At 36.8% G+C, this 25,773-nt stretch overlaps 1 protein-coding gene across 1 annotated transcript; it reads right to left on the bottom strand.

The window, feature by feature from the left end:
- Nucleotides 1–1,017: 1,017 nt before the first annotated feature.
- Nucleotides 1,018–25,400, bottom strand: lrrcc1 (leucine rich repeat and coiled-coil centrosomal protein 1). The gene is made up of 20 exons (XM_066723295.1): nucleotides 25,121–25,400; nucleotides 24,470–24,531; nucleotides 23,885–24,090; nucleotides 22,448–22,513; nucleotides 22,143–22,310; nucleotides 21,642–21,811; nucleotides 20,288–20,503; nucleotides 19,159–19,361; nucleotides 17,557–17,746; nucleotides 16,564–16,712; nucleotides 13,333–13,537; nucleotides 12,127–12,266; nucleotides 11,708–11,909; nucleotides 9,623–9,808; nucleotides 8,980–9,154; nucleotides 5,122–5,285; nucleotides 4,497–4,705; nucleotides 2,664–2,801; nucleotides 1,814–1,949; nucleotides 1,018–1,137 (listed from the first exon to the last, which is right to left on the bottom strand). The coding sequence occupies exons 2-20, from the start codon at nucleotides 24,526–24,528 to the stop codon at nucleotides 1,018–1,020; spliced, it is 3,102 nt and encodes a 1,033-aa protein (XP_066579392.1). The 5' UTR covers nucleotides 24,529–24,531; nucleotides 25,121–25,400.
- Between the last annotated feature and the right edge of the window lie 373 nt (nucleotides 25,401–25,773).

The following is a 25,773-nucleotide window of genomic DNA, read 5'->3' on the forward strand; positions in this document are numbered from 1 at the left end:
TAAATTAATTAATCATATGAATAGCAAAATGGGTGGCTAAAATGGACTTGCAGTTCTACGGAGAGGGCCTATGGTAGGAAGAGCACATGTAAGGGCAATATTTATACAGATGCATTATGCCTTGCCCGTTACAGTTTCAATGTGCATAATTATTTTAAGATGGACGTGAAACATGTTTAGGTATTGAGAAAATGTCTAATCTTTGAATCCATTACTCATCCCTCTTAATACATAAACAAGGATAAACATAGCAACAGATTCATAATTAAAGGGTTTATTTTCATTACACATTTTATAAATACTGTACAAATCAAATCTGATTAACTTGATTAACTTTAGAAAATAGTCTCTTACAAAATATAGTTTTCTACTATCAAACAATGCAATAGACAATCTTACAGTTCATTATAAGGCTCAAATCTAATATTTTTGGTTGGTTTTAACATCTAATTCCCTCTGAATCAGGAGTCTAATAAAATGAGAACTGACAGAAACATACTTAACTAGGTAAATTAAACCTCATACTTTTGCTTTTAACAAGAAACCTCAAAGTATATTAAATGTTTGTATATTCAATTGTATATAACATGTCCTTTTAAATGGGATGATGGGTTTAAACAACATTCAGATTAAACTTTCTGCAACATTAATCTGAAAAACATTTAATTAAAAAACAAATCTGGAACACAATTTGGTGTTACACATGTTTTAAAACAGGAACACACATGGAAAAAGGAAACTCAATGGTTTCCATTAATGGTTTATAAACCAAAGAAAACATGAGGCCCTTGAATCTATTACTCAAACTGGGAAGGAATGTTTTAGATTCTGTTTTGCGGATGGTGAAATACCAGCCTACAGTGGACTTGTATATTAAGATTTTGAATGAATAAAAGATAGCCACACAATTAACCATGTCATAGCTGGATCCTACTATTGTATTTAAATTAATAATCTAGAAGTTGCAGGTATGTGGAATCAATTTAATTGGTCCTCTTGAAGAAAAAATGGAAGCATTCACTGTTGCTGGAAGTCTTTAAGGACACTTGTAAGTATTCTCATTTTTTCCTCCATCTTTCTTTTGCTGCTGGCAGTTTCTTCAAGAAGCTGTCTCATTTCTTCTTCAACCTGAAAGACCTTACAAACATATACACTGCTTTTAGCCCACAGCCCAGAAACCTACAGTGATTAAGATAATCAACGGCAAGAGCTACAACTGTAAAATAATGGTGGTGAAGGAGTACGATTGTGGGATTGAATCATACCCTTTTCCCAAAAAAACACAATTGGTTCAATTAAGCAGTTAACGATTTGGATAGAACAAAAACCTGTAGGCCCTGTGTCTCTCCAGGACCAGGGTTAGCCACCACTGCTATAGGAGTATTCAGCTTTAGTTAGTCTTGAAGACACCTAGTACACTCTAATGTCCAGCAATTTAATCTAATCAAGGCTGATCTCTGTATTTCTGGAATGCAGTCTAATACTGGTTAGTTCAAATACAAATTAACACACCCCAACCTTATTAATTAGGAAGTTACTCTGATGTCTAATAAAATATATAAAAAATACAGCAAAGTTACATCTTCAAAGTCTACAATTCTGAAAACCCTGGGTGCATATGTGCTTTTGATTTATCGGTTATCTCTGGTATGATAAACATCTTAGAGAACTAGGCTTCTCATTACAGGAGACCTCAAGGGAAGTGGACCAGATTAACTGCTTTCTAAAGATAATTGAGAGAGTTTGGTAGATCATACTGGCTCAACAGCATGTGTTTGTTCTGAGATGAGGTTTATAATTCAGCTGGTATTACCTTCTGATTTGCTGCTTCTATTTGTTTTTGCTTTTCTGTGGCAAGATGAAGCAACTCTGCCTGATGGGCCGCCTGTACCGACTCCAGCTGTCTTCTGAAGGCATCATCTACAGAGTGCAGCTTCTCCACAGCAGCTCTGAAACAGCAGGGGGTTGATAAGATAATTTACAACAACACAGAAGAGAAAGCTAACCGTATACTGGCATCAAGAAGTATTTTTGTAGCGGATTTCTGAAATCTGATTCAAATCCACTGAAAAGAGAACCTCAAAGTTTTGTGTGCGTGTTGGTGGGGGTTACAAAAAACACACATACTGCTTTTGTAATGACTGAAAAGTACCAGAAAGAAAGGACAATATATTGACATAAAACAACATTGAAAATGTACTGGGTTTGCATTTTTACCTTGCATTGTAAACCTTGTATCTGAAACTGAATTAATTTTAGTGCATTTCTCCTACAATCCTACACACATTTTACCAAACAAACCTCAACCAAGGACTTTTAGCTTCGGCAGCACATGCTTGAAGTGACTTTAATTATATCCCATTATTTTCTCAAATTTTTCGTCTAAGTCTGTATTAACCTCCTAGGACCTACAATGTCTCTGGTTTTTCTTTTTAATACACAATTTACCTTAGAAGTTAGGGGCAAAAAGAGAGAATCATATTACTTGCCTATATATATGTTTTAACAAAAATGTAAATTAAGGGACTTCGAAAAATGATTCTGTACTAAATTGTTCATGCCTCTCAAATAAACAAATGTCACATCAAACTCATTGTCTTCCGCAGTGTTCAACAATGGGTGTGTAAACATTTACAATTGAATGCATATATTGTTCATCTTACTTTTGGCCTTGGATGGCCTTTTCTTTTTCTTCTACAAGCCTCCTCTCCTTGGCATCGAAGTTGTCCTTCATTTGCTTCACTTGGGCTTCCAGTCGGGTCAGCAGTTCTGCTTTGTCCTGCCAATTCTTATTCTTTGCACTGCAGTAGTATATCAAAATAAAAACAATGGCTTCAGGGTCTCCTTATACAGTGTGCAAGGTGTTGTGAATGTTGTTCACAGCACATTTATACAGGGTCCTGTTGAAATCTGATTTACAAACCAAACAAACACAGGCACATTTCTTCACTGGCTGTAAGATCTAGACACCATCGCTGTGTAGAATACTTTTTTCTACAAATGACAACTTACAACTTTCCTCAAACCTTCAGAACAGAATACTGTGAGTGTCCACTGGAAATTTCACCATTTCATTATTCGGTCAGATTTTACTCTCCATGTGTCTAATCGTAAGCATAATCAACAGAACAACTGTTAAAACTACTAATACACTCACCTAAAGGATTATTAGGAACACCATACTAATACTGTGTTTGACCCCCTTTCGCCTTCAGAACTGCCTTAATTCTACGTGGCATTGATTCAACAAGGTGCTGAAAGCATTCTTTAGAAATGTTGGCCCATATTGATAGGATAGCATCTTGCAGTTGATGGAGATTTGTGGGATGCACATCCAGGGCATGAAGCTCCCGTTCCACCACATCCCAAAAATGCTCTATTGGGTTGAGATCTGGTGACTGTGGGGGCCAGTTTAGTACAGTGAACTCATTGTCATGTTCAAGAAACCAATTTGAAATGATTCGACCTTTGTGACATGGTGCATTATCCTGCTGGAAGTAGCCATCAGAGGATGGGTACATGGTGGTCATAAAGGGATGGACATGGTCAGAAACAATGCACAGGTAGGCCGTGGCATTTAAACGATGCCCAATTGGCACTAAGGGGCCTAAAGTGTGCCAAGAAAACATCCCCCACACCATTACACCACCACCACCAGCCTGCACAGTGGTAACAAGGCATGATGGATCCATGTTCTCATTGTGTTTACGCCAAATTCTGACTCTACCATCTGAATGTCTCAACAGAAATCCAGACTCATCAGACCAGGCAACATTTTTCCAGTCTTCAACTGTCCAATTTTGGTGAGCTTGTGCAAATTGTAGCCTCTTTTTCCTATTTGTAGTGGAGATGAGTGGTACCCGGTGGGGTCTTCTGCTGTTGTAGCCCATCCGCCTCAAGGTTGTACGTGTTGTGGCTTCACAAATGCTTTGCTGCATACCTCGGTTGTAACGAGTGGTTATTTCAGTCAAAGTTGCTCTTCTATCAGCTTGAATCAGTCGGCCCATTCTCCTCTGACCTCTAGCATCAACAAGGCATTTTCGCCCACAGGACTGCCGCATACTGGATGTTTTTCCCTTTTCACACCATTCTTTGTAAACCCTAGAAATGGTTGTGCGTGAAAATCCCAGTAACTGAGCAGATTGTGAAATACTCAGACCGGCCCGTCTGGCACCAACAACCATGCCACGCTCAAAATTGCTTAAATCACCTTTCTTTCCCATTCAGACATTCAGTTTGGAGTTCAGGAGATTGTCTTGACCAGGACCACACCCCTAAATGCATTGAAGCAACTGCCATGTGATTGGTTGGTTAGATAATTGCATTAATGAGAAATTGAACAGGTGTTCCTAATAATCCTTTAGGTGAGTGTATAATGTTGCATGTTTAAGTCAATACCCCCTCCCTTCTACATCTGCCTTATAACAAACATAGCTGTGCATTATGCTACTTGCCAAAAATCAATTTTACAGCTTTAAAGCCAAGTATCTGTGTACCTGTATGCTTTTTTTACTTCCTCCAACTCTGCCTCTTTCTCTTCCAGCTGCTGTTTCAGTTCTTCTTTCCTGTCACTCAGCCGCTCGGCCCGCTCTCTCAGCTCTTGCAGTGGTGCCGTCTCGTACTCCAGCTGTTCCTGGAAGGACTTCTGTGCCTGCAGATGTTCCTCACGGAGTTTCCGTATCTGCTCGTCTCTCTCCTGTAACCCCTTAACATAAAAGACTCCACTTGAGAAAAAATCAATCGTTCAGGTCAAACAAGAAGGACTGTTTGTGTTTAGAGGATCTTTGGAGTTAATTCATGATTATTATTAGCTGTGTTGTGAAAGGTGGTATTATTTTTAGATGTGTTGATGGTGGGGGTTGGATCAGACCAAAGACACAAGAAAGTTATTAACAGTATATAGATTAATTGATTATATGCTCTTCCTAAATAGCACAATCTAATCTTGTCTTTAAATAAAATGTATGTTGTCCTTCATTCAAATTTTTTTACACCTTGCAATGCAGACTATTAGGGCTATGACATGCATAGCAACTTACATTTCCCCAATATGATTATATAGTCATGTTAAATTCTAAATGTTGACATATATTTTCAGCTGTAAATCATGATGCAACTTACTTCTTTCAGCTTGCGGATGGTCTCCGTTTGGTCTTCCACAATCTTAGCTTTGATCTTCAAAGCATCATTCTCTCTCTCATTCTGTTTCTTTAAAGACTCTATTTCAGTTGAAAGGACATCTATCCTGGCCTCCAATCTGCCTCTGTCCTGTGCCAGAGATACCCCTTTGAAGAGAGAGATGTGTATAAATGCTGGTCATGCTCTCTAGAAGCAGTTTAAACAAAATAAACAGCCCAACCAGGTACTGGGGTACTGATTCCAGTATGTTTCACATCAACCATAAGTTTATTTCTTCGGTTTTAATTTACCAAAATGAGACCCAGAGAGATGTGTGAAATAGTTTCAGATTAATGAACCACCAGGAACTATTTGAATCATTTGTTGGCTCTGAGTGAAGGTCCACAAGGTGGTGCTGCAGTTCAGTGATATTTCACTTCCACTGTATGTGACATGTAAATAAAGTTAATTTCTGGGGTGCTATAAGGAATGATTAGTTATGAAAACAGATCTTCAGGTTTCATTCTTAATCTTCACTTTAAGTCTACGTTTCCTTACACAGGGTTGACTAACGATGTCAGTCTGATAATACATTTTTATATTTTCAGAATGACATATTTTGTAAAAGGGAAACCCAAGGTCTTGTGCTGTCATGCCCCAAAGACTTTTTTTAAAAGGGACATTCAGTCCATGCTCATTTAGTTTACTAGTCAATCAACCTGAAAGACAATTTCAATTGCATAGCTGGGTAGGTTGTTGGAGACCTTCACATATCCTTGTATAATTAAGTCTATTTTCATTTGTAAACACACCTCTACTTAATATCCACTTGTGACCTCCAGTCCTTCGTTGATTTTTTAGCTATTACATTTGAAACCGACGATGCTTTTGAAGAAAATATGTATTTTATACAGAAATGAATGGTGGTCCAAAGTTTGCCCACACTCAGCTGTGACCTTAACAGCTTTATCTATGCTATTTATATGTTCAACAAACTATAGTTAATGAAAAATATTTATTAACCCTGAAGAACCTAGTATGACATTTCTCACAATCATTTAACAGGTTGACAAAAATAGATTATCCCAATTTACCAGGCCTCTGTATGTGACATGTCACGCTGTGTTCCTAAACTAAACTGAATGAATCATCAAATCACATTGTTTTAAATGAAAGGTGTGAAAACGTGTGACTAAAACTGCATATACGGTATGTACATACATAGTACATAGACAGCATGTGTTCATGAGACTAAGTGCATGTGTGAGTCTGATATCGGTGTGCCAGTGATGTGTGGTGTGAGCAATATAAATGGTAATGAACAATAAAACACACTTGCCTCTTGGTATTTCTTTTCACTTGACTGAGTAACATAGCAGGCGTGAAGCACATATTTATTTTGAGCAGAAATTAATTTATTTTGTGAATAGGGCGATTGTTTCCCCCCCGACCTAAAATGTATTTTGCACATTGTTCCAATTATAGAGGTTGCAGTTCAGCATACTTAAAATGATACATGCTACTCAACCCTTGAATGCCAATAGCTTCCAGGACGTGGACCGTCTCCTGCTTCACTGACTTTTGAATTTAGAGGGGCATATTTCTTAGAACTTTCAACCTGTTATTTCTGGGCTTTCGTCCAGTTTCAATCACAAACTAACCTCCTGGACATTAATGTGGATTAAAAAGTCTGTAATACAATTTACTGCTATTTGACAAAATAAAGCATGACTCTTCACATAGTGAGGTTCAGTACTGAATACTAAGGGATACTGAAGACTGGATGTAGGTGCTTTTTATTAAAATGAAACTGAAATGTCCAGAAATTATACCATTGTTGTCAATAATTCTCTTTAAATTGTTAGTCTATATTCAAGGGAGATGTAAACAATGAATCCCCCCTTTGACAGTAATCATTGAAATTAACATACATAACTGATTTAGTTTATAGATATAGTTCCCCCAGAAGCATTTAACGCTGAACCGATCAATAGTGTCTGTGACTTGAAAATGCCCCCGATTTCTACTGTGTGGCAAGCTGGACAATGAATGTGTATTTCTTTGCGTTAAAGTTAATCATTGCTTGCCTCCTTTTCAGTGATGCCCACTGAACAATTAAAATGGTTAAATACAGAAATGGTTTATCATTCAACAGTCCGTGACACTCTGGCAAGTTTGAAGCCCTCTGGTTGAGATTTTAATTTATACACTATAGAAAACTGCATTCCAGAATGTGAGTGAAAACACAACAAGAAAATAAAATTTTAAATACAGAAAGTCTGCAAAACATTAGCAATGGGATTTCATGGAAATGAGGGCAGAAGTCCCTTTAAGTGAACAAAAATTTTGTAAAAAAAAATAATAAAATTATGACAGATCTGATTTTGAGCTCCTTGCAAATTTCAAAATTATATTATGAGGAGCATGTTTCACTGACTAAAACTGTATTCTGCCTGGGGCATTACATTAAGTGGAGGGATAAAAGTGCCTAAAGTTGAAGGAAAGAATACAGGTAGTTAGCTACTATAGTCAGCAACTAGCATCAATTAAGGGAATATTCTTTAAGCTGTTGCCATAAATGCAACACACATTTTGTTTTCAGTATTTGACGAAGATTGAAATATAGAAAAGGCATGTTTATACAATGTCAAAGAAATGTCTGCTGCATGGCTTTGCATAAAGTGTGTAGAGGGATTAACTGTGTATGAGCTCCAGGCTATTTTATGAGCTGTTCTCTGGAGCTGCAGAGTCTGATGCTGGAGTGAAGCCTGGAACGCTGCAGCCCTCTGGAGCACAGAGGCAAGACTGAGGCGCCCCCCTTTGCAGGCTTTCTGATACACGAGCTTCATATTCTCACAGAAGGCATCTGAACCGAAAGATTACAGCTGTTTGATCCAACTCTTTTCTGGCTATGTTGCAGTAATCAACATGCATGACAACTCATCCGTAGGAAGTGACTGGCCAACCAAAGTTTTTTGTAGCTTTAATAATGTGTGCGTGTTTTTTCATAGTAATGTTTCCCCTGTAATATGTCTTATACGTAGAACATAGAATGTTAGAATTTGTGAATCCATGTAAGTCACTTTGGATGAAGCTCCTTGCAGAATAATAATAATAAAAAGAAAACAACAACAACAAACACTTTACACAAATGACTACGGGAAAACATTTTGTTCTGGAATTAGTATTGTGAATTAATAAAGCATTTATAGAAAAATATTAAAATGTAATGTAATGTTAGTAACCCTACCAGTTACGACCTAATCCTACATTTATCTTAAAATTCAAATTCTAAACAAACCTAGTTTGTTTGCAGACTCCCATCACTAAAAGCTAATTCTTAATACCAACACAATTTGCTCTTCTTTGTAATCTAAATCCTAAACATAACTCATCTATACACAGTACATAGACTGTGATTATAACCATAATCTTAAACCTAACTCCAACACTAATCTTACCACCAACACTTGCCTACACTACCCCATTCTCAACAATAACTCGTAACTAACTCTAACCCAAGATTAATACAGTCTAACTGTATTTCCAAATTTACACAACTAAGAGGGATGTGACAATTTCAGATCATGCTGAATTGCTTTAATTCACTTTAATTCTCTCTGTCAGTACTGTCTTTCCCCCCCTTTGAGTGCTTGGTAAGAACTAATCAATATGATTTCTTAGAAGTGGGTAAATAAATTAAATGGTAGAACTGATTGGAGATAATGCCTAGAAGCATGCAGTGTTTATAGCTTTTTAAGCATGTTTATAATACTACTCATTAAATCGTATTGCCACCCATAAGCATGTTATAGAACGACAGATATTAATTTATCTCTTCAAAAAGCGCTGTCCCTCTACCTTGTTGTGCCAGCTCCTGCCCCCATATCCTCCTCTCTGCTCTGAGGCCATCAATCACGGACTCCTGAGCCGTGAGCTGGGAAATCAGCTTTGACTTATCTTGCTTCAGGAGCTCAATTTGAACGCAGTGTCTCTTGTCTTCTTCCACTACTGATTCCAAGGATCGGATTTGACTCTGAATGCAAAAGGAATATATACAAATATATTTTATAGTTATTTCTATTTGGCTGAATAGATATCTTGCATTTAAATATAAATCACTATAATATATATATAAAAACTATTAAAAAAAAAAAAAAAACCATGACATTATCTCAAAGAAAGCTCTTCAGCAGCATGTAGACATTAAATTACCAGGCTCACAGCGGCAACTTAATTGATAGCCAATAGAACCATTGTAATTATTTTGTATTTTCTTGTCCTTGACTAATCCTCTGCAGTTCCACTTTTGGTTACTTTCTGCATGAATTGTTTGCTAGCATCATGACATTAAGTTAGGTAATTTCAGCTGATGCACAATTGTTCATTTATTCCCACAGCCCAAATGAGGGATTGATATCATGAACAGATTTGATTCAGGCAGTCATCAGCTGGTCTCTTTCATGTTACACCTGCAACCATGCTATTCCTAATAGGTTCATACCTTCAGCTCTGAGACAGATTGTTGCTTGGACTTAATGTGCTCTGCTATTCTTGCCTTCTGCTCTTTCACCATGGCTGTCAGCTCCTGGACCAGAGATGCAGACCGCTTCTCCTTCTGCTGTGACTTGGCCAGGGCTCTCTTGTGTTCGGATAACTCTGCGGTCATGTGGTCAAAACCGTCTTTCACCTTCACCAGGAAGAGCACACAGAATCAGTGTCAGGGAACTCGCCACTGAGTCACATGGTTAACACAGAGCATCTTTTCACAAAGGGGCATTATACACCGATCAGCCATAACATTATGACCACTGACAGGTGAAGTGAATAACACTGATAATCTCGTTATCATGGCACCTGTCAGTGGGTGGGATATATTAGGCAGCAAGTGAACATTTTGTCCCCAAAGTTGATGTGTTAGAAGCAGGAAAAATGGGCAAGCGTAAGGATCTGAGCGACTTTGACAAGGGCCAAATCGTGATGGCTAGACGACTGGGTCAGAGCATCTCCAAAACTGCAGCTCTTGTGGGGTGTTCCCAGTCTGCAGTGGTCAGTACCTATCAAAAGTGGTCCAAGGAAGGAAAAGCGGTGAACCGGCGACTGGGTCATGGGCAGCCAAGGCTCATTGATGCACGTGGGGAGCGAAGGCTGGCCCGTGTGGTCCGATCCAACAGACGAGCTACTGTAGCTCAAATTGCTGATAAAGTTAATGCTGGTTCTGATAGAAAGGTGTCAGAACACACAGTGTGTCGCAGTTTGTTGCGTATGGGTCCGCATAGCCGCAGACCAGTCAGGGTGCCCATGCTGACCCGTCCACTGCCGAAAGTGCCCACAATGGGCACGTGAGCATCAGAACTGGACCACGGAGCAATGGAAGAAGGTGGCCTGGTCTGATGAATCACGAGTTCACAGTGTTGACTTGGCCTCCAAATTCCCCAGATCTCAATCCAATCGAGCATCTGTGGGATGTGCTGGACAAACAAGTCCGATCCATGGAGGCCCCACCTCGCAACTTACAGGACTTAAAGGATCTGCTGCTGATGTCTTGGTGCCAGATACCACAGCACACCTTCAGAGGTCTAGTGGAGTCCATGCCTTGATGGGTCAGGGCTGTTTTGGCGGCAAAAGGGGGACCTACACAATATTAGGCAGGTGGTCATAATGTTATGGCTGATCGGTGTAAGAATCACTTAAACCAAAAACTGAAAAATAAAAAAGGAAAAACTAAAAAAAAAATCAGAATTTGACATGCTTTGCTTCTAAGGGCATGCATTTAAAAATGGACTTTGTACAATTAACTTAAATACTGAATAATAAAGGGGTATTGTACAGATCCAAGTTAGACTCTACTCAAGAATCACGGTTGAATTTTCTGTAATGAATGAGTAAATTAATACATACATACACACAGGAAACACAAATTTGGCTTCATGTGTTTTTTAATTATTATTTTGGTGAAGGAAAACCTTTATCTGAGTGTTTTTGTCTTCCTTAGTTCAATACATTAGCAACATGTGAAGGTGTTTCTTCACCCTAAAATAAATCAGAGTCCCTGTGGACATAAAAAAATTAAATTAAATAAAAAGTGTGATTTTCAGATGATATCCAAAATCTAAAAGGGGAAAAGCTTGATTACATAATGTTTCTGGTAAGGGGAGACACAATATTGTGAAAATAAACACTGACACAAACATATCTATATCCCTTAGTATGTCATGCATGCTATATTTACCAAAATACTTTACTACACTTTATTACACAGTGTATGCAACAGCAATACACCATATGCCAAAAAGCTAATTTTCATTCTTCAGAAAACTGAAAGTTCTCAAGTGAGTTAAATGAAGCAGTGTATTAAGTTATATCTATAGCCACTATAATCATCTAGTGAGAAAAAATAGTCAGTGGAAATTATACATTTTCTAGCCTCAGGCAAAGCAAAAGGTTACATTACATTTATAAACCCTCAAAGATAAAAAATAAAATAGAGTTGTACTGGTAATAGCGCTGTAGAGCACTAAATTATGAGAAATGTGCTTTGGGAGATATTTTATATAGCACTGAACTTAAAGGTGACAGACTTTTATACCTCTTTAAACCTTGTAGCCTCAATTGTGAGAGCCATGCGGAACTCATCCTCCAGGTCCTTGTATTGCTGCCTCACAGCTGCCATGTTCTCCTGCAGTTCGGTCATCTGCTGAGTGTGTCTCTGATCCACCGCTGCCACTTCTCTAGCCATGGCCTCCCTGAACTCCGGGCCGGTCACTGTCACTCTGGACTCCAGTTCCTTCCTAAGCAGGTAACAGGAAATCAGTCATGTTTATCTCTATTTTTCTGGAAATGCAATACATGCGAGAGACAGAGTTTTTCCAACAAAATGAAATGGAAAGCCAGTGTGGGAATGACCAGTCTAGTGAAATAAAGTGTCCTGGAAGGGTGAAGAGACTCAAAATGAGGATGTGTAGTAAAGGGTGTCCCAATCTCTCCCATACTTTATTCTGTGGATACCTGTGAACCTGTTCTCTGGATGCCAGAAGTTCATGCAGCTGCTGTAGTTTGTCCTTGTGTTGGCGGATTGATGCTCGCAGAATCTCCACCTCCCTCTTCAGAGCCACTGCTTTGAATTCCAACTCCTGGTTCTTCCTCATCTGCAAGTAAAAAAAAAAAAAAAAGGGGCTCTACTTTCTCAAGTGTTAAGAGTTTTACATTAACAAGAATAGCACAAAGACAGCACTGTTCCCACTCGACAAGTAGGCAATTTTAGTGCTTCAATCTCTAGGCTGGACCCCTTATTTTATATATAAAAAACAAACAAAAACAATACAGAGATAGCATTTAAGGTGATTTTATTTATTAACTTATTAAAATGACCTTCAATACTTAAATAATGTGAGTTGCTATTGCGATCATATACAATGTAATGCATTCTTCACTTAATGACTCGTCTTAAAAAATACAAGAAAATGTATTGGATGTTTTATTGTTTAATATAATTTCAGGGAATTGAGGGATCAGATCAGTCAGGTTCATAAAGACTGTGAACGTCATTGAGATTCCCCAACTCAAAACTGGGGGCATGAAGAGTCAATACAATTGGTGTTAAATTGCAGTATACTGTACATAGTGGTATAATCTTGTGCTGTATACTGCAGGAATTGTAATGCTTAAACCAGTGGTGCCCAAACACGGTCCTGGAGAGCCCCTATCCAGTAAGTTCTGTCAGTCACCCATAATCGATAATTTCAACACCCTAGACGTTATTGATCAATTAAGTAAATAACTTGTTCAATTAAGGGAATGCTTGTCATTGAGGGCTGAAAGGGAAGGGTAGTTCATTTTACTTATACCAAATCTATGTATGACTTAATTTCACAAATCACCTGCTTAATTGATCACATTGAAATGGTTCCAGGTGTTAAGAAACTGATGATTAAATGTTACCTATAACACCTGTTGGATAGGGGCCCACAAGGATTGGGTTTGGAAAGCACTGTCTTTGACTGTCTTTCACCTTTCTGAACGGCACTGAAGCTTCCTGCAGTGTGCTCTCTTACTTTGCTAAACTGAAATGAGCTTTACTGCACAAGGCCAGCACTGGATAATTTTGGGTTGTGCAATTGTATACCATAGGAAAGGGTTGACTATATTGAAGTTTCCTCCATGTTGCTCTGAGACACTTATCTTTATTGCATTTTAAATGAGTCACAGAAGTACCTCCTCAGCTTGCTGCTGTGCCCTTAGGACCTCAATCTTGGCCACATTCTCCTCCAGGCCTAGCAGGGCTCGCTGCTGCTGCTCTTCACTGTCCTTGGACTGGCGCAGAGCATTGACCAGAGAGTCTCTGCTCTCAGTCAGCTCCTCCACTCTGGCCTGGAGTTTGCCCTTTTCTGCCTTTTCCTTTAGAAGCATCTCCTTTAACCTTTGAACATGATACAGGTACAAACATTCCTTACAGACGGAAAAGTTTTCTAAGGAGACATCACGTTTTCTTTAAATGCTGTATATTTAGGGGCATCATCATGTTCAAACACAATGGTTTATATCCACAAGTGGCCTTTCTGATGACATTTTATGATGCAGAAAAACAATTATTTTTTCTTTAATGTTTAATGCTCATTATTATATTTTTTTATTATACTTACAATTAAGAATTTAAAGTGCAACTCTCTCTATTGATAATTATGCCTGCTTTGACTGATGTACTGATGTACCAACTACTACATTTCAGCTTTATACCACATCTATTTTACCATTTAACAATGGCTCTTTCTACCATGACAAAAATTAAGATTAAAACATACTTTTAAACTATAAGGCCTTAAATGGCTGTGCCCAACCATATCCATCCTGACAATTATTGCATTACAGTACATTGTGCCCTTCAATATGTCATATCCAGACACTATACAAAGAGATTAAAAGGAATTCCTGGCTGTATGCTCTTTGGTGCATTTGATTGAGATTGGCTGATGGTGATGGTCACCACATTTATATGTATATATACAGTATTGTGCAAAAGTTTTAGGTAGGTGTGAAAAAATGCTATAAAGTAAGAATGCTTTCAAAAATAAATGTTAATAGAATATATTTATCAATCAAATCAATATTTGGTGTGACCACCCTTTGCCTTCAAACAGCATTAATTCTCCGAGGTACACTTTGCACACAGTTTTTCAAGGAACTCGGGAGGTAGGTTGGCCCAAACATCTTGGAGAACAAACCACAGTTCTTTTCTGGATTTAGGCAGCCTCAGTTGCTTCTCTCTCTTCATGTAATCCCAGACAGACTCGATGATGTTGAGATCAGGGCTCTGTCGCTGTATGTTTGGGGTCATTGTCACACTGCAGAATAAATTTGGGGCCAATCAGATGCCTCCCTGATGGTATTGCATTATGGATAAGTATCTGCCTGTACTTAGCATTGAGGAGAATATTAATTCTGACCAAATCCCCAACTCCATTTGCAGAAATGCAGCCCCAAACTTGCAAGGAACCTCCACCATGCTTCACTGTTGCCTGCAGATACTCATTCGTGTACCGCTCTCCAGCCCTTTGGCGAACAAACAGCCAAATATTTAAATTTTGACTCATCAGTCCAGAGCACCTGCTGTCATTTGTCTGCACCCCAGTTCCTGTGTTTTCATGCCTAATTGAGTCGCTTGGCCTTGTTGCCACGTCAGAGGTATGGCTTTTTGGACGCAAGTCTTCCATGAAGGCCACTTCTGACCAGACTTCTCTGGACAGTAGATGGGTGTACCAGGGTCCCACTGTTTTCTGCCAATTCTGAGCTGATGGCACTGCTGGACATCTTCCGATTGCGAAGGGAAGTAAGCATGATGCGTCTTTCATCTGCTGCAGTAAGTTTCCTTGGCCGACCACTGCGTCTACCGTCCTCAGCGTTGCCCATTTCTTTGTGCTTCTTCAAAAGAGCTTGGACAGCACATCTGGAAACCCCTGTCTACCTTGAAATTTCTGCCTGGGAGAGACCTTGCTGATGCAGTATAACTACCCTGTGTCTTGTTGCTGTGCTCAGTCTTGCCATGGTGTATGACTTTTGACAGTAAACTGTCTTCAGCAACCTCACCTTGTTAGCTGAGTTTGGCTGTTCCTCACCCAGTTTTATTCCTCCTACACAACTGTTTCTGTTTCAGTTCATGATTGTGTTTCAACCTACATATTGAATTGATGATCATTAGCACCTGTTTGGTATAATTGTTTAATCAGACACCTGACTATATGCCTACAAAATCCCTGACTTTGTGCAAGTGAACCTAGAAGAATTGATGCTGTTTAGAAGGCAAGGGTGGTCACACCAAATATGGATTTGATTTTGATTTTCCTTCTGTTCACTCACTTTGCATTTAGTTAATTGATAAATATAATCTATTAACATGTCTATTTTTGAAAGCATTCTTACTTTACAGCATTTTTTAACACCTGTCTAAAACTTTTCACAGTACTGTAAAGTCATAAAAATACCCTGGAAATATAAGAACTGCACAAAATCTTTAAAAACAAGGCATTCAACCCATGCATTTGTGTAGAATGATCTGTATATTTGTCTAATAATGACAACAAACCAAGTATTAAAAAACAAAAAAACATTTTAGTTTGCTTGAAAGCTAAAGAAAACAAACATGCGCTCTGGGGCTTTCTGAGGTGCTCTGGAGAGAATTTTCAGATGCTCTTGCAGAGTTTCAGATTGGGCTTATGAACACATTTGCTCATATGAGTTCACAATAAAAAGGGAAGGATATCACTAAAAATACACTTAAAAAGCTTAAAATGTAGCTTGCCGTCTCTAAATCAAAATTAGAAGCACAATCTTAAAGCTCCTTGCATCAAACTGGATTTCTAATGACAGGCTAATTGCTACTGGTTTTCAAATTCAAGGTTTCCGCTCAGCTTGAAACTAATTAAAGCTCATCTCTTTATATAAGTGTACTTAGAGAAAATTGCAACATTTCCATAATCATAAATCATTCTTTATAAACTTGACCAACAAAATTGTATCTGAATAATAACATTAATAAGAAAAGCATTGCAAAACTGCACAAGACTTCATAGTGAAGAACGACCGTGTTTTGCTGCTGAGATGTTCAAGATCAACTCCTTCGAGAACGACACTCGTGATCGATAGCAGGTTATGGACCACTGATGAAGACTATGCTATAAAACACAACTTGAGTCATGAATATATAAGTAGTCAGATGAAAACAACGCAATTCATTAAATTCACTATTGTTAATTGCGTGTGATGCATCACATGTTGGAGCGCTGTATTGGTGCTGGAGGACTGCATTCTTGGCTTACCATGAAACTAATTTCATAAAATTATTTGATGGTTACTGGTTTAGATACAAACTTCAGAGATATGTGGGAATAACAACTAATGGCTAAATAACCGGTATCTTCTTTAAAGGATAAAGAACAAGAGAGTGTGTACCGATCACTGGTGTGCACTGCCATGTGCTGTAGGTCCTTTTCTTCCATGGCACGAGTCTGCAAGTCTTTAATTTGCTCCGTCAGTTTCTTCACAGCCTGCTCAGCTTTCCATCTCCTTTCTCTTTCCTGGTCAAGTTCCTCAATGATGGCCTGCATAACAGAAAAACTGTTTAAAAATCATGTTAATAAACTTAATTGAAGTGGTCAATAAAATCATGATAAACCAGCGAGAGCAAGGATTCCTCTTCCAGGATTGTAGCGAATGCACAAAATAAGCAAAAATATGGACCTTAAGAGAGGTACAGAGCAGGAAGGCTGGCAGAAAATCTTGTTTTATGGGCAGCTTAATTTATTGTGAGACACACAGTGGCGATTCTAGAGTCTGTAGGGGCCCTAGGCAGAATATTTCCGGGGTGTGTGTGGAGGGGGATGCTGACACTGTTTCCTCCTGTGTGTGTGTGTGTGTGTGGGGGGGGGGGTGACGGTGTTTTTTCCTGTAAGAGCTGGGGGTGAGGACAATATATATATATATATATATATATATATATATATATATATATATATATATATATATATATATATATATAATTAAACACAAATATAATATATCTGTATAAAAAACATTGTTGACTACTTAAAGTAAGAAGAGCTAATCACTGTGGTAGCATTTACATATCTTTGGAACAAGGTCAGATTAATCTTAACCAGTGCCCACTTAATATCACCAAACACCTGCTCAGCAGCAGTGGTTAATGTGGCTGACGTTATATAAAATGAATGTACTGCCAGATATTTTCTCCTCACAGTAGTGAGACTGAAAACCATAATGCACTGTGCAATAGAAAAAGATGGTCATTTTCTCAAAGTAAAGCTTTTTTAAATCAATCCACACACTCCATTAACCTGTGAATCAGATCACACAAGATTTTAGATGAACTGAACAGGGGAAAATGCATCATTATAGAATTGAAATTGAAGAGGAAACGTGAAGTACTCTGTATGTTGTTTCTTCGGTTGTGTTTGGTCTCTTATCGTCTAGAACAATCTGCCTTGTTTTCAGTCCTCTTTTCTTCTGATTTCCATTATCAACCCACTCAGCACTGGGGGATGTACTGTTGGAATCCTCCTTCCTGAGAGGAGAAGCTGCGGTCTTTGAGCTCTTTGCAGTAGGTACATCTTGCTCACTGGAAAGACAGGTTATTCATGAATATAAACAATGCAAATACACTGTTGAGATTCTTTGAAACAATAAAAAATGGTTAAATAACTTAATTTTGCTTTATATAATGTATTAAAGAACAACCGGGGTATATGGGAGCTCCGTGAAGTTCGGGGGGTGTGCAATATCTTGCTTATACGTAAGTAATATACGTAAGCTTATATATAAGTTTATACGAATAAGTCATACTATGGCCTGTACCAAATGAAAACGTTGTCCTACTTGCAAAGTCACAAACAACAAACCTGTACCCTAGCGCGTTTTCATTTATAAGTAGCAGAAAGCAGCTTCTAAAAATACATTGAACTGTGATTGCTTACATGTTTGTAATTTGAGATTTGTGAGTACGTCAAAGTTTTGATTTGGTCTAGGCCTATGTTCTGTAAAAGTCCAATCATCTGATTATAGATATTGATCCAGTTGCCTATGACTCCTCTAAAAGTCATCACTGTCACCTGCAGACAGAGCACCAACTCAAAATGCTGCAGGAATCAACAATAAAAAATGTGCTTCTGACAGTGTGATTAGCCCTGAGTGCGTGCTTTTCCCTGACAGATGAACTGGTAAAAATCAATAAGCAATTGTGGACAGAAAATTCTAAAAGAACCAAGGAACAACCACCTTTTTGTGCTGTAAAACAAAAATCTGGGTCATGTAGCAGTGTTAAAGACAAAATGCAATAAAACATATTAAATCTAGCTTTGTATCTTTTTTCTCTTATTTCTAGCAAACAAAGTGGGGATTGTGTATGTATTATTATTATTACTGCTTGTAGGCCTGAATGTAAGGCATAACAAAACAAAGTAAAATAATGGCTAAACAAAATCATAATAATCCTGTGAATTACACAAGTAAACCATTAATTAAACTATTTTGTCAAGTCACTGCCAACAGAACACAGAACTGTTAAAATGCCAAAAGTGTGAAATTCACATAATACAAACTTGTCCAGTGTCTGTATTTGCATAAAAGCAATCCATTATTTCCTAAAAGGCATTGTATCACATATTAATTTTCACAGCTGGTAAATGTACAAAGATTTGTCTTTTGGTTTTGGATTGAAACTGAATAAATTAGAGATCTTTCTCTATGTAATTTAGTATATCTATAATGCATTTAATTATTCTGATTTTATATAACATGTAGGCATTACATGTGTACCATCATACATTATATATTAATAAAATCATAATCATACTGGACTCAAAACTAAGTGCACCTCCTACACATTTTGCTTTATGTATAGATCTTTATCTGTTTGTTTTAGATCATGAGATTTGTAACTGTGTTCACGCAGAAACATATTTTACAAAGAAAAAACTAAAATTGTATTGGGCGATTAATTTAAGCTCTGACACATAAAAAAGTAATTCATACCTGTCTGATTTCTTGCCTCTCTTGTCTTTGGTTATTTGCTTTCTGGTAGCTGCTGTAGCACTTCTGTAGCTCGGAATTCTAGTTCTCCTCGTCCCTTTCCTACGATTTCTGCTGGCATCATCACATTCGCTTTCTGAAGTATGATCAACATCTCTCTTTGCCTTTTGCACATTGGAGGATGAAGTACTTGAATTGTTTGGGCCCTGCAGAAGTTTTATTTTTAAATAAATAAATAAATAAAATTTCAACCTCAAGACCTGGAGCAATTATTAACTTTTTGGGTATATTAATATTTCTGAAAAATGACAATGCAAACATCGTTATGACTGATTTAACAAAAATCTATAATATACAAATATGTATAGACTACACCAACTATTATAATTACATGCCTTAATCAATAAGTACATTGCACCAGCTTTGTCAGTATAAAATAAAATGTTATAAACGTGAAAAATAATTCTGATTCACTCTAGATAGATATATTGTGATCTAAAACAACAAATCACAACAATCAAACATACGAGTCAGAGCTGAAACTGTCACTCTCTCTGCTTCTCTCTCGAATTCAAACAAAGCAATGATATTTATTTTTTAGGTTTCCAGGGAACAAATGTCTGATTGACCAGCCAATGGAGAGACAAAACAAGCTGCATCCTCATGCCTGGCCAATCAGCCACCAGGCCTTCTGGCAGGCACCCACCACAGTTCAAAACTGAGAAATCTGTCACAATTATTTAACAGGCATTGCAAAAATATACTCTCTCAATTTACCAGGCCTTCGGTATAAGACACATATGGGTTCCTAAGGTTTATAACCTAATAGTTGCTCAGTGGCAGGGAGAGTTACAATATATTTATACACATTCAGATGCACATAAGGGATGAAAAGTTACAACAGCCCATGTTCTGCAAATGCTGTTCAAACCAGTATCTTTGAGCTAGTCCTTTTTTATTTGTAATGCTCAACCTGTATACTGAAGTTATACTACATAGAAATATTACCTTCCCCAGAATAAGGTTTCTTTCATAATGACTATAAAAGTGTACAGATGGCAATGGAAGCATCTCACATTTGATAAATGACGAAGACCTGCAATGCTGTGCAGACCTTAATGGCATAACCCACCTGCTGAAAAAGCTGAGAAACCTGATGCTCCAGTTTCTTTATACGTAATTCATTGTACAGAGTGTTGGAGGACACGTTCCGTCTCTGCTTTTCAGAATATGTGTTTTCTCCTGAAGCCCGTTCTGGCTTTCCATCAGCTGCTGCACTAAAGCGATCCCGAAATTGGGTCAACACTTCATCGATACGAGGGGTGGCAATTGGCATTTCCACATTAGGCTGGAAGACAAATTAATAGGTAAACTGGGTAATGGAGAAAGTAAAGTCTTCTAATTCCATAAAAATGACTGGTGTGTCTCAACAGTGCTTTACAATTGTTAAATTGTCATATCAAGTCAATACAATGCATGCAAATGTATACATGCTGTGTATCATGAGTTGTCTGCAATAGTGAATTGTTAGACCAATTTAAAGAAACACTTAAGGAAAAAATATATAAAAATCCCATTCCACTCTGACATATTCATTCAATCTGCTGTCAGCAAACATGATTCAATGATTGTGTTAATGCAGCAAGCTTTGTGATAATAATACTCTCTCTCCACAGTCTTAGATTGACAGAGTGTTTGCAAAGATTGAGAAAGGACAAGTAGACAATTTAATCGCAGGGGCTAATAAAACAAAAACAAAAACTGGACTAATATACAGTGTGAATTACAAAAGACTCAATAATTTTAATCAAACAAAGATGTAGAGTAATCTACAGGAATAAGAAGTGCAAATATCAGTTCATCACCCTGAATTTCTTACATATTTTCTGACTTTAGGACTGATTGAAAGTGACTGACTAAAAATTGTCAGAATTCAATTACCTTGGAATATTTATAACTCTCTTTTCATGTCCCCCAAAATGTATAACTTCCTTCAACAACTTGTAATATTTTCAATAACTATTCAGAAATGTAGTAAGAAGTGGAATGCTAAAAGTATTAACACAACTATGCTCTTCTGTCTTCTGTATTCGCTTTAATGGAATGATCAGCTTTTACAATCCAGGATGTAAGACCCCATATATTGTATACATTATGCTTTGAATTGCACTGTATTATCTAAATTGGAATTTGTAATATGTTTTATGCCTTGAACTGCACTGTATTTTTGCACTTTGTATTGCGCTTATATTTTGTAAGTTGCCATGAATAAGGGTGTCTGCTAAGAAATAAATAATAACAACAATAATAATAACCAATCAAAAAATATTCATGAACTGAATCACAGAGACACTTAATAAGCAAGTAAAAATGATACAAAATTATTCATCTGAATTACAATCAAATTTATTTTCTGTCACATAAATTAAGGCCATAACATATCAATGTAGTTAGATTGTAAAAAACTTTCACTCTAAAATACCCACCTGTCCTGCATTCACAGTAGTGTCAGAAGATATTAAATATTCAGCAAAGTCTTCCAGACCAGGTACATCATTTGGACTGTCTTTGTCCGAAACAACAGGCTGACCCTCACAGTTAAAACCATCAAGGACCATCAATTGAGGTAAAGACTGGAAAAGAATCTCCCGATAGCCTTTAAAACATAGATAGAAATCTTTATTGTTCAATAATTTTGAAGGCAAAGGGTGGTCACACCAAATATGGATTTGATTTTGATTTTCCTTCTGTTCACTCACTTTGCATTTAGTTCATTGATAAATATAATCTATTAACATGTCTATTTTTGAAAGCATTCTTACTTTACAGCATTTTTTAACACCCGTCTAAAACTTTTGCACAGTACTGTATATAGATTTTAAAATATTTCACATGCATATGCTTTAATTAATGGTTAATATAAAGAAAAGTATAATCTAAGTGTTTTTAAATGGCATTTTATTAATCATTCCAATATACCCACCTACCTGGGGAAAGACAGACTGGATTGCCGTTACCATCCATTCCCAGGGTGAGTTCAGACAAACACTGTAGTCCCAGCATGCATTGCAACAACTGGCTCATGTTGCTCACATGGTTACTCTGGAGATTCAGATATCTCAGCTTGTGGCAAGTCCCATGAAGGTATAGCAGACCTGTAGTTTCAAAACCAAAGTTCATAGACATTTTTCTATTAAGCAATGTAAAGTCCAGTATTTTAAAGCTTAATTGAAGTAAAGCATTCTGCACAATGTAACATGTATTTATGACACACAATGCATTTTACACTTACCTGTTAAGTCGCTTATGTGATTGTAAGACACATTTAGTCTAATAAGATTCACTAGCCCGTTAAGTCCTATAAGAAAAGAGAAAAATAAAGAACATGTAAGTTATAATCATAACATTATTCATTCAACACACATCAATAGATCAACCAGCAACTGTATGCTGTATGTAGTTAGTGAGTTTAACAATTTCATTAAAAATTATATACATTTAAATTTAAAAAATGCTTTTCATTATGGAGCAGATCACCAGTATGGCAGGAATTTAATACATAGATTAATTACAAGCATGATTGTCCACATTAATTCTTAAATATTAAACAGTGGTTAAGAGTTTAAGAATTTAAATGCTTGCCACGCTGGGTGCTATTTGAGCTATTTACCTGTACCTGTGTGGTACATCCAAATTATTATTATTATTACTTGCATTACTTGCTTTAAGTGCATTCATTCTATTTGCAATGAGACTTGATAAAAAAAAAATAAGGCCTGCAGACTACAGTGTGGAACACATATCTGATTTAAATAATTACATACTGCAGTTTGTCAGATCTTCTGATTTACATTTTTTAATAGAAATATCTGTGAACATGTACTACATTCAATTACCTAATTTAAAACAAATTTAATGAGTTTAAGCCTCAAAGCTGTCAAATAAAAAATAAAAATAGAAGCAGAAGTACATTTAAATTACAGAACCAGGAAATAGGCTATAGGAAAAAAGTATGATACCAGCAAATGAGTAAACATTAAGAAGGAATGTTTTTAAAAGGAAAACATGAGGCAATGTATTTAATAAGACATTTTTTAAGAGCGGCTAGCACATGAAGAGTAAACTGGCAAACAAAGATTTTTAAAAACAAAAAACAGTAACCTATAAAACAGAGTTTAGGCTTCGTGGTGTGAATAGCTCATAAGAAGTATGTATTTTTGAAGAAACACCATGAATCATTATTTTTCAAGCAGCTTTTACAAATACTAACTGTAGAAAAAAAATAGGTTTGAAAATCACATTGTGTATATAATAACACTAAAGGCTAAACCCATTCAAAGTACAAAACCCTTATCAAGGTTTACTTTATTGTCAAAAGTAACTTTCTACTATTTGTAAATCAAGATGAAGTAGAGTGGAAATCTGTCATTTTTTAATCATGCTACTGGATTGCACTGCATGATATAAATGGTTTAATTGAAGCAAATGTTCTAATAGAAATGTATAAAGTTCGTATATATATAATTTGGAAAATGATCTCACATTAAATGTTAAAGGTTTAAATGTTATATGTATCATATCATACAGTCTAATTAGTTCTCCTGGTATCCAATAAGAGAGTTATCTAAGGATATATACAAAACAGTAACTTAATTGAATGTATTAATAATAATAATAATAATAATAATAATAATAATAATAATAATAATAATACCCATGGAATACATACCTTCTATCTTTGTTATTAAATTACATGACAAGTTGAGAGTTCGCAGGGAGGCGAGTGAACCCAAGCCCTCAATACAAGTTATCTGATTAGATGAGAGATCCAAGTGTCTCAGCTGCCACGCAAATGCCAAGCCCTCTATCTTAGATATCTGATTACAGTGCAGATTCACAGATCTGAGTTTTTCACTGAGAGGAATGTCTAACAAACTGCAGGGAAAAAAAATTAAAACTTTACAAATATCAGTAAGTAGCACAGTAAATCTCAACATTAAAAACAAATGTTTATTTAGGTATCAAGTACAAAATTTGCAAATAGAACAGCATCTATTGGGTGTTTGTGGAGTGTCAGCCTTGGGTAAAGTTGTCAGTACTAAACACCATATCATAACCATGGAGAAAGTTAGCATTGAAATTATACTACTGTAAACGTTCAGAGTACATAAAAACAATCACATTTCCTAACTAAAACTAAATTGTATCTTAGATAATTCATGTCATATTTAATTTCATTTAAAAGATCCACCAATCAAATGCTGAATCACAACCATTACAACCATTACACGTGAGATAGGCCTGTATTACATACCTCTTTATGTTTTGGTCAATAAGACAGAGTTCGCCATATAAGGGTTCATTGCCTGCCATCGCCTGAAAACATTGTAGTGGGGTGTTTGATTGGGGTAGAAAATAACATTTTAAAACATGATCACATTAATGAAGACAAGATTCACACACACACTTTATTAACCAAGACAAATCCTTCAATAGGTCCCATATTTCTATCTTCCATCACATCCTTAAATTGTTTTCTTCAACTGCTAACTGGATTTCCTACATCTTCAGTTGTGTAGACATGTACCACAATACTAACCTCTTTATACTGATTTTACTGAACTTAAGATGAATGCAAACAACCAAGGGATTTAAAACTCCAAAACTAATCTCAAGTTTACAGTTCAGACTATATGATTGTTCTTGAAATTGCTTGGTTTACCTCCCTGATATATGTGCACCAGCAAACTCACAATAAAACACATAACGAGATGGTTCACAATCTGTACTTCTTGTAGTTAGTTACGCTGTAAACAAAAGTTGTACGTTTTGTCCATTGTGCAGTACTTTGCATATGAGTACTAAGCGCTTAATAATAATAATAATAATAATAATAATAATAATAATAATAATAATAGCATGGGATAAAGCAGACTCTACACACTAATAGAGCAAAACAACTTACTATGTGGTGAACATGCAGGTCACAAAGCGATGTCCCCTCCAAAAGGCTTGTCGTCGATTAACAGTAACAGACCCATTAGAATAATAACGTAATAATGACATGAATATCAGGTAGACAACTGCAATAATAAAGACAAAAACGGTACGCAATCTGCGTAACTGAACAGACTTGCTTTATTCACCTGCCTTCCCTGTTTTAGCGCTCCGAAGCTTGAACTAGCCGCTCAGTGTATACTTCCTGGTTACGTCATTTCCGTGTTATTATTATTTTTTCATAATACGGAAGCAGAAGGCAATTGTTTTACAAATGACAAATTACTGTGACTTTTACGTGAATTATTTATTTGTCAACACTTGACACCAGGACAAACACAAACTGAGGATGCGGCCAGGTTTCCGGAACAGCCCTTGCTCAGCATTTCCTGGTTACCGTTGCTAGTACAGGCAGTCACTGCGGTGCTACTGAAGCATGTCTAGATGCAGATGCCTGTAGCCTAAATCGACTATATAATTACATATTAGATATAATCAAGGCTTTAGGCAAAACAGCAGTTTGATTGAAGTCCACCTATGCATGGAATGGATCTAGCAAAGAATACAACATAATACTAAATGCAATGGTCATGATGAAAAAGTATGGATTATTCTGTTTAT

The sequence above is a fragment of the Amia ocellicauda genome, chromosome 2 (assembly GCF_036373705.1).
Source record: "Amia ocellicauda isolate fAmiCal2 chromosome 2, fAmiCal2.hap1, whole genome shotgun sequence".
In the NCBI taxonomy this organism is placed as follows: Eukaryota; Metazoa; Chordata; class Actinopteri; order Amiiformes; family Amiidae; genus Amia; species Amia ocellicauda.

Bases quoted from the DNA above. Each gene is read 5' to 3' on its own strand.
- lrrcc1 (XM_066723295.1), bottom strand. From the start codon at position 24,528: ATGGCAGGCAATGAACCCTTATATGGCGAACTCTGTCTTATTGACCAA. The intron at 22,311-22,447 runs GTAAGTGTAAAA...TTGAAACTACAG, and splicing joins TCACATAAGCGACTTAACAG to GTCTGCTATACCTTCATGGG. The intron at 1,138-1,813 runs GTAATACCAGCT...TATGTTTGTAAG, and splicing joins TAGAAGCAGCAAATCAGAAG to GTCTTTCAGGTTGAAGAAGA.